Consider the following 10547-nt stretch of genomic DNA (forward strand, 5'->3'; position numbering starts at 1 on the left):
TCACGATTGCGAGGGTATAGCACCATATTTATTTTTTGACTGAAACGAAGCAATAGATGTGCTTAATGGATTGTACTGTTGTTTAACTGCATAGTAGGCAATGGATTGTTCAGCTGTAAAAATAAAATAATAAATAAAAAAAATAAACATCCACAAAACAGATTTGAAAGTGGTGAAAAATATGTGATCTAGTAGCCTATCTTGATCAAGTGCGTGTCGGTCACTGTAAAGACTGTACAGTAAGGCTATCCCTCACAGCCTCATTTTCATCCACGTCTAATCTGACTAAGGTCTATTGAAATAATGGATTAATAATGAATAAATGTGACCCCACCTTTATGGGGGCATTTACACAACAGTTTTTGTTTTGAAAACAGGTTTCAAAGTGCAAGTTTTTATCGTCTCTACAAAAAAAAAATGTCACTTTGTTTCTTTACAAAGTGGCATTGCCATCTACTGGCCTGGCATGGATAATACAGCGTTTTTAGTTATTTTCACGGATCCACGTGAACGTTGTCCTCTATGCGCCAAACTTTTCACAAATTCAAAGAAAAAATCTTCATTTTTAGTACACACATCAACGATGTACTAAAAACTGAAAAGTTGTCACTTCGTAAAGAAACACTACGCACTGCACACATGCGCATTCCTATATAGACTAAACACAATGCAACTGACGCAAGTAGGTCATTCTGTGACAGTAACAACATGGCGGATGTAGTGCATCTACTCTTTTAACGGTTGTGGAGTAAATTCAAATTCAAATACCTACTCTGACGCAATTTCAGATGCACTGCGCGTTTTTGTAGATTACAGGGAGACAATATCTGACAAAAATCTGCAATTTGAAACACAATTTCAAAGTTTGCATTTCCAGGCCCCCAATATGCCATGTTTATGTAAATGAACAACCAAAGTGCATAAAAATTTTCTATTTTTAGTGAAAACAGTGTTGTGTAAACACTCCCTTAGATGTAGACTTGCAGAAATCGTTCAGAAGGCCTTTTGCTTGAAAATATAGGACGTATTTGCTTAGTCTTATCTCTTATAACAGAATTTTTGATTTTTTTAGCTCAGATATTTGATTTACATAAAGCAGACAATATTAACAATGACAAATTTAAAATAATACTGAAGTCAGTTAAATAAATTGGCAACTTCCAAAATAGTGCACCTTTTCCACAATAACAAAATACAAAATAAGTTTACCTTTGATTACCTCATACATAACTTATGTGATGTAACAAAACATAATAACCTTTTGTGAAATCTTTATATAACCATTTGTATTCCATGTCAACACCCAGTTAAAAGTCTTCATTGCTACACTCTTAAAAATAAAGGTTCTTTATTGGCATCAATGGTTCCCCAAAGAACCTTTAATTACATCCATGGAACCTTTTCATTCAACAAAAGGTTCTTTACAGTGGAAAAAGGTTCTTAGATTATTCAATGTTATTCAATGTTCTTCACACTAAGAAAATTGGTTCTTTTTAGAACTGTTCTGAAAGGTTCTTTGGGGAACCAAAACTGGTTCTTCTATGGCATCGCTGTGAAAACCCCCTTTTGGAACCTTCATTTTTAAGAGTGAATGGAGCCTTCCTGTTTTAATATTGTCCAAAACTGCTTTGTGCCCTTGCTTTTTATCTTCATCAGACAGAGGTCAATGTCTGCAGTTAGTGTATTCGGTCCTTGAGAGCACAGTAAATGGGCAACATTCCCATAGTTTACTCTGCCAGCCTTGCCCTGCTATCTGAACCAAGGACAGCAACAACAACACAGTCTTCTGAGAGGGTTCTTCTTCTTGTATCTCACAGCCATTTTGAACTTCTCCGTCGTGACCGCTACATAGTCTTGCGTCTTCTCCACATTGGCTTTTATGTTCTCGATCTGGTGGCCTTGCTCTTCCACCAGCATGAACACATCTAGAAAGAGATCTCGCAGGTCCTTCATGTTGCTCTCCAGGTTCAGGAGCTCTTTGTGGCGTTGCTCGATCTCTGAGAGCTGGGTACGAGTGATCTTTGCATCCACTATGATGTTCTCATTGAAGATCTCCCACTTGCCCTGCTCTATCATGTTGTCCACCTCATCTTCGGACACCTCGCGACCCGATACCTCCAACTGCCGTATGATGAACTGCTTGCATTTGTTCTGCTTGCTCAGGATCGCGTCGTTGTGTTGGCGCATTACTTGATGGAACTGGCGAAAGAGGGCCGCATGCTGGGCCTTCTGGACACGGGACGTGGCGACGTCTGGGCCCAGCTCGGCCTCGGTTCGCTTGGCCTGCTTGGAAAGTGCATCTAACCTTTTATGCAGGCTCTCGGCCAACAGCTTGATGTCTCGTGTCATGCTGCTCTCCTTTTTCATTATGCTGAGCCGCCTGATGGTGGCCAAAAAGTTCCTCTGCTGCTGGCTGAACTTACTGATTTCAGAGTTCAGCTCCTCGATGCTGTCACGAATGCTCTGAGCCTCCTTTAGGAAGTTCTCCAGGATGGGCTCTGCCTCGAAGATCACAGCCTGTAGGCCTATCAGCGAGGACGGGTCCATGTCCTCCTCCTCCTCGCTGAAGGGGTTGTTGTCCATCGGCTTATCGCTGGCCTTCATTCGCTGACGCAACTCCTCCATGCGGTCCTTCATGACTGCAGGGGAAGAAGACCTTGACGGAGACCAGGTCAGATTTTCTCTTAGATTTGAGTGTTGTCTATGTGTAAAAAGTTCCTCTGCTTCTCATACCCTGTAAATAACCAGAGAAGGGATATTGAGTTAAAAATAACAGTAACAGTCACATATTATCTTTTCTGTCCTCATTTTCAGTGCGTCAGTTTTTTTTTAAATTCCTAAAAGGATAGTTCACCTTAAATGTAAATGGTCAATATTAATTCACCCTCATGTTGTTCCAAACTTGTATGCTGTTATTAGTTATTGTAGTGTCAATAATTTAGGGTGAAGTCAGCTAAAATGGGCTATCAGGTAAAATGGACCAAATAATGTTGTAGCATCATATCTCTTTAAATTTTTACAGGAAATCACAATAACTGATCTTGCATTGTTGCTTCAACACTTGTTGACATGTAACAATATTTTTTATTGGTCTGAGTTTTTTAAGGTGGGCAGGGCAGAGTGTTACATGAAGCTTGTCAGGGAAATTGTAAGGTAATTGAGCCTGACATAGAAAATTTAATTAATCACTATATAAGGGTACTAAAGCAATTATAAGTAAGCTTACCAACAAAGCAAAGGATTATGAATAATGTTTTGACATGCTCTTTCAAATAAAAAAAGTTTAATTTATGAAAGAAACTTTGATTTTTGTGAAAAAGGTCATTTTAGGTATTCAACTTTCTATTTAACGAAATACATTTATGGTGTTGCTATGGCACACTAAAGACAATAGTGTCAATTTACTGTTAAAAATAAAACGATTTAAGCTGAAATTACCTGTGTTGTTCTCCTTTTATATTGGCCCATTTTAACTGAACAGCTGGCCCATTTTACCTGAATGTTGTGCCATGGATCAAGAAGATACTTGCTGATACTCTAACTCTCATAATTTTAAAATTTCATACTTTTTCACATTTAAAAAAGATCAATATATTTAAGAGACCCATGCTAATTTATAAGAATATCATTAGATCTCATGCATGATGGTATTATAAGTCATTCCAAAACATGGCCCATTTTAGCTGACTTCACCCCATTATAGTTTTGTAAATATTTTTTTATTTGATTTAATTTTAATATTCTCCTTTTTAATTATAATTTTAGTTAATTTTTTTAATGTGTCTGTATAGTTAGTTACAGTTTTTTATTTTATTTAGTTTTATCTTATACTTTTTATTATTATTATTAGTTTTTCTTAAATAATGAATGGTTTTTTTATGTTTGTTTGTTTGTTTGTTTGTTTTGCATGATTTAGTTTTATGATTTTTTTTTAATGAAAATAATTATGTTTACACTGCAGTTCAGAGTGATCAAGTCACCTTTATTTATATAGCGCTTTTAACAATACAGATTGTGTCAAAGCAGCTTTACAGTATCAAATAGGAAACTAGTGTGCCAATAATGCAAAAGGACAATAATAAACACTCAATTTTCAGTTAAAGGCAGTTCATCATTGAATTCAGTCATCGTCCAGCTCAGTTCAGTTTAAATAGTATCTGTTCAATCAAGTCGACGATATCGCTGGAAATTTTAAAAAATCTTAATTTATCTTTAAAAATTAATTAATACATTAAAAAACACACATAATCCATATGATTTTAAATCTGTATTATCACACATGAAAACCAATGCTATTTTGACATTAGTGATGCCAAAACTATGGAGCTTAACAGGTCACGTTTTCACAGAAACAACATCACAGAGACCCTAAACAGACATGGTGATGGAAAAAATATGAGGTGGGAGGAAAAATATATATAGGCATATCAGTGTGTTTGCATTCACTCGAAAATATTTTGTGTTCCCACAAGCTTTGCATTTGCTCACAAAGAATATAAAAGTTTTGCGCGTAAAGGCAAAGTTTCTTGGGGGAATGCAAAGAACAAAAAACAAAAAAGCAATTCAAGCAAGCATAAAAAATAAAAATGTAATTTTTATATTATATTTCATAAATATAAAATTAATAATAATAATAATAATAATTTGACCATGACCATGTCCCTATATTTGTTAAATAACACCTTTTATTTACGAGAAACAATTTTAACTTTTGGAAATTATAAAAATATATAGAACCTATATGTCTTTGTGTGTGTCGCAGTGTTACAGTGTATTAGTATTACTACTAGGACTATTGTTTATATAACTACTATTGTAGTATTTATTAATATTTTAAATAAGCTTCTATTTGTATGTTTAGGCTACATTTTGATTGTTTGTTTGTTTGTTTGTTGAGGCTTATATGAATGTAGCTTACCTCTGAAGAGAAGTTACTGCCTTAAAATGCATATTAAAGTAGAGTTATTAAGCATACAGCTGCTTTCTTTACATCGGTAACCAAGGAAACACATCATTGTGGCTGTCAGAGAGTGAGTTTGCGTTTTTAGCATAATTTCTCAAATCTACCAAGTAGTCAGTCAGACCATTCTGTTTGCTTTAAATATTGAAATTATACCATGAAATAAAAAAATAAAAGAAATAAAACTTGTTCATGCTATATATATGTAGCATCTTTTTTGGACTGTGATTAAAATGCAGTGTTTTGGTTTTGTTTTGTAAGGTCAGTTTAGCCTGTAATAGGGTCCCCGCTATATTAGCAGCAACATTCACAAATGTTTACAGAACAAGCAGGAACCCAGTGTGCCTGTAGCTTTCTCTATCTCTGTTTTAGCACGTGATAGAAAGTCTAAGGCCTTCTCAAGCCATACGGCTGAACCATCTAATCTGCGGCCTGTAATGCACCAAGATTTCTGTAGAGACAAAATGTAATTCCATCAAGTTAGCATTTTTAAACATTCGCTCCCTAAAAAATAAATCATTTCTGATCAATGATTTAATAACCACAAACAACCTGGATTTTATGTTTCTACATGAAACATGACTAGAAGACAGCTGCAGTGCAACAGTCCTCAGTGAAACAGCCCCTCCTAACTTTGATTTTATAAGTGTCTGCAGGACTGTTAGGAGAGGTGGAGGTGTAGCTGCTCTATTTAAAGATGTTTATCAATGCAAGCAAGTGTCATTTGGTCAGTATTTGTCTTTTGAATACCTAGGTATTGTGCTGAAAGGTGCTCCACGCATTCTGTTTATCATTATTTACAGGCCTCCAAAATACTCTCCAGCCTTAAGGATGTAGCACTATCTGATCACTTCTGTATTTTCTTTGATATATTGATCTCTGTTACCACTGAATCTAGATCTGTCTCTGTCAGAAAGAGATGCATTAACGAGAACACTAGTGCGCTATTTATGAAGGCAATATCTTCAACACCAAGCATTTCTGTAGACTCTGTTGATCTTCTCCTGGATTCGTTTAACTCAAAAGTTAAGAATGTTATTGATGATATCGCTCCTGAAAAAGTCAGCAAGAAGAATGGCAGACAAAAATCATCTTGGAGAAAATCAACAGCAGTTCAGAGTATGAAAAGACAATACAGAAAAGCTGAGCGGATGTGGCAGAAGACGAAACTTGAAATTCACTATAACATCTATAAAGACAGTCTTCATGCTTTCAATGTGGAACTAGCCACAGCTAGACAGACCTTCTTCTCAAATATCATAAACAGTAACTTAAACAACACTCACACTCTTTTTGCTACTGTTGAGAGACTAACAAACCCCCCAAGTCAGATTCCCAGTGAAATGCTGAAATTCCCAGAGTTTGCTTCCTTCTTTTCTGAGAAGATCAATAATATAAGAAAGGAGTTTGGCACATCCTCAAGTTATGCAGAGGTCACACAGATTCGACCGCAATTTCAAAAAGAAGTGACTATGTCTGTTTTTGAAGCAATTGATAGCAAAATTTTGGAAGAAATAGTACAGCACCTTACATCGTCAACATGCTATCTTGACACACTTCCCACATCTTTTTTCAAAAGTGTGCTTAACTGTTTAGAAGCAGATCTCTTAGAAGTGGTGAACGCTTCACTTCTTTCTGGGACTTTTCCAAACTCCCTGAAAACTGAAGTTGTTAAGCCCCTTCTGAAAAAGCGCAATCTTGATAACACAATGTTGAGCAACTATAGACCAATATCAAATCTTCCTTTCATAGGTAAGATTATTGAAAAGGTAGTTTTTAATCAGCTGAACAACTACTTAAACTTAATGGATACCTGGACAATTTTCAATCTGGCTTCCGAGCGCATCACAGTACAGAGACAGCGCTTATTAAGATAATAAATGATATTCGCTTCAATTCTGATTCTGGCAAAATATCAGTGCTGGTACTACTAGATCTTAGTGCTGCGTTTGACACTGTTGATCATAACATACTTCTAGAGAGACTGGAAAACTGGGTCGGGCTTTCTGGGATGGTACTCAAATGGTTCAGGTCATACTTAGAAGGGAGAGTTTATTATGTGAGTATAGGAGAGAATAAGTCTAAGTGGACGTCCATGACATGTGGAGTCCCACAAGGCTCAATTCTTGCACCACTCTTGTTTAGCCTGTATATGCTCCCACTAAGTCAAATAATGAGAAAGAACCAAATTGCCTATCACAGCTATGCTGATGATACCCAGATTTACCTAGCCTTATCTCCAAATGACTATAGCCCCATTGACTCCCTCTGCCAATGCATTGATGAAATAAACTATTGGATGTGCCAGAATTTTCTTCAGTTAAACAAGGAGAAAACTGAAGTCATTGCATTTGGAAACAAAGATGAAGTTCTCAAGGTGAATGCATACCTTGACGCTTGGGGTCAAACAACTAAAAATCAAGTCAAAAATCTTGGAGTGTTTCTGGAGACAGACCTTAGTTTTAGTAGTCATGTCAAAGCAGTAACTAAATCAGCATACTATCATCTCAAAAACATTGCAAGAATTAGATGTTTTGTGTCCAGTCAAGACTTGGAGAAACTGGTTCATGCCTTTATCACCAGCAGGGTGGATTATTGTAATGGCCTCCTCACCGGCCTTCCAAAGAAGACCATTAGACAGCTGCAGCTCATACAGAACACTGCTGCCAGGATTCTGACTAGAACCAGAAAATCTGAGCATATCACACCAGTCCTCAGGTACTTACACTGGCTTCCAGTTACATTTAGGATTGATTTTAAAGTACTTTTACTCATTTACAAATCACTCAATGGCCTAGGACCTAAATACATTGCAGATATGCTCACTGAATATAAAGTGAGCAGATCACCCAGATCATTAGGATCGAGTCAGTTAGAAATACCAAGGGTTCACACAAAACAAGGGGAGTCCGCTTTTAGCTATTATGCCACCCGCAGTTGGAACCAGCTTCCAGAAGAGATCAGATGTGCTAAAACATTAGCCACATTTAAAACCAGACTCAAAACTCATCTGTTTAGCTGTGCATTTGTCAAATGAGCACTGTGCTACATCCGAACTGATTACACTATGTATAATCATTTTCTATTCTTAACTGTTTTAAATTATTTTTAAATAAATTTTTATATCTTGTTTTTATTATTCTTAATTTTTAATTCCTTGTTTTTATTGTTGTGACTTTTTTTTAACGACTTTTTCACTTCCTTTTATGTAAAGCACTTTGAATTACCACTGTGTATGAAATGTGCTATATAAATAAACTTGCCTTGCCTTGCCTTGCCTTGTAATAGAGCAAATAAACAGCTTGTTCTTGAACACTTTCATTCTTTCTTATCGCTTGCTTAAAGGGGAAAAACATCAGTCAATCAGTATCAAAATCGGCCCATTTGTTTGTAAAAAATAAATAAATAATAATAATAATAAAGGCAGCAGTTCAAATTTTTGAAAGCTTTTTGAAGTTTTTATTTGACATAATTTATAGATTAATTTTCATGAACAAAAACAATTTTAATAGTTTTCATTTTAGTTAACAATAACAAACCTGGTGTTTTTAAATCACAGATGTCCTAGTTGGTATTGAGTTACAGAAAACAGACTGTATTTGTAAAGGTCACATTTTGGTCAGATGCTTTTCCATGCGTTATGCCTTCAGCTGCAGCTCTTGTGTCAAAAGAAGGATTAAACCAAGGCTTTTATTCAAAACCTGTGCTGTATTCCCAGTCCACATATCACTGCTGTGCATTCATCATGATCATTTTAATTTATAAAGTCTGTTCTGACACTGTACAGAACATGATATATTAGCATTCACTGGAATCTGCTTCCAAATAGCTCACTGACTGGCTCGCTTCACGAAAAGTAAGATGCATGACTGCTGATGTTTTTATCCTTAGTCTAGCTGCCTGGACTGTGGTTTTGGAAAGTGAGCATAACGCCAAAGGGTGGTATTCTGAACTTGTCTGAGGAAAGTAAAATAGAGCGCTCCAAATCACCGGCTATCCGGTTACTAGAGGGATTTCAAACAGGAAAGACTGCAGTTGCATGCGTGTGTGAGAACAGCCCACCCAAGCTCCTTAGGGAGAAAGCTTATGAATATAAGAGTGGCCTTTGTTTTCTGCGGGACATTCGAGGAAGTCACACACACCTACCAATGCATTGCACAACAATCTCTAATCCAGTCTTCAGATATATTTGTTTACTGACTTCGGATCAAACTAGGTCATATTAAATTGTAAGTAGGTGCCTCTTTAGTTTATCAGAGTGTCTCTGCTTTCGATAAGAGCCATGAGTTCATATTTTAAGTTATATTCAAGCTGATATATTGATATGATTCCATTCCGCTGGTCTAAATCTAATGATGGTCCATTCTGACAATGAATAATGAATATATATATATATATATATATATATATATATATACATACATACATACATACATATATAAAAAAAAAAAACATTTTTACCCTAATAAAAATACACATAGTACCCTAATTTTGATGACTTACATTGAAAGTATTACATTGTAATTTTAACTGTATTGTGCTATTCGATTATAATTATTTTAATAATTTTAACTGGAGTTTGTTATATATTACATTTACAGTTAATATATTAAAATTATATATTAAATGTACAAAATTTCAACAAAATGTGTAATAATAAATGTAGTCGTGTATATATATATATATATATATATATATATATATATATATATGTGTGTGTGTGTGTGTGTGTGTGTGTGTGTGTGTGTGTGTGTGTGTGTGTGTACATTATTATCTATTTTTATTATTATTAATAAATTACCAGTTTCAATAGAAGTTTCATTAATGTATATTTTAATTTACCATAAATGTTTGCCACTACATTCGGCAATACAAAAAAAAATTAAAAATCTGAAATTATGTATAAAGACGTATTTAAGTCCTACTTAAATGGTTAAAAAACTATATATATACTGTATATATGTATATATATATATCTATATATAATATTAAAGAAAGGAAGGATAACGTTACATTATTTCTGTATATAATTTCCTTAATCTGCAGCATTTAGATTGTTTATGTTTTTTTTATATGTTCAACTATGTATCCATATGTATCACACCATACTGTTGTAAAACTGCATTTTTGTGATAATTTAATGTAATTACAATTAATAATGTTGCATATAAACCCGAGAACACAAAACAATTAATATATCAATTATAACACTAACAACTGTTTAATATTCAATATTTTGATTTTTTCCCCCCTCTTGATAACAATGATTAATTTTTCTATTCCATAGCTACATCTTCAATTGATCTAGAGAAGAATATTTCTTAAATATTTAAATCCTGATTGTCAATGTATCATGGCTTCTCTTTCTCTTTTTCTCTACTAAACTGATAAACTTGGGAGAAAAAAAATATTACCTCGTATTGCTTTTAATCCCTGGATGGTTGAATATTGCTTCATTTTGAGTTGCCCAGAATTTTAGTCAACCCTTTACTCAGGCATGGACTTGTGAGCTCTAAGCCAGATCTGTTGAAGCATTCAGGAAGCCCTTGGCATATTCTCAGCTTCCAGCAACACAAATATGTGCTAG

General features: G+C 34.9%; 1 protein-coding gene across 1 annotated transcript; it reads right to left on the reverse strand.

Annotated features, from left to right (window-relative positions):
• Window positions 1-6: 6 nt before the first annotated feature.
• Window positions 7-10547, reverse strand: stx19 (syntaxin 19). Its single transcript, XM_058787576.1, has 2 exons — window positions 10375-10547; window positions 7-2734 (listed from the first exon to the last, which is right to left on the reverse strand). Exon 2 carries the CDS (start codon window positions 2635-2637, stop codon window positions 1750-1752), a length of 888 nt encoding a protein of 295 aa, XP_058643559.1. The 5' UTR covers window positions 2638-2734; window positions 10375-10547; the 3' UTR covers window positions 7-1749.

The sequence above is a fragment of the Onychostoma macrolepis genome, chromosome 09 (genome assembly GCF_012432095.1).
Source record: "Onychostoma macrolepis isolate SWU-2019 chromosome 09, ASM1243209v1, whole genome shotgun sequence".
Lineage (NCBI taxonomy): Eukaryota > Metazoa > Chordata > Actinopteri > Cypriniformes > Cyprinidae > Onychostoma > Onychostoma macrolepis.

Excerpts from the sequence above, each read along its gene's own strand:
- stx19 (XM_058787576.1), bottom strand. The coding sequence starts at position 2,637 with ATGAAGGACCGCATGGAGGAGTTGCGTCAGCGAATGAAGGCCAGCGAT.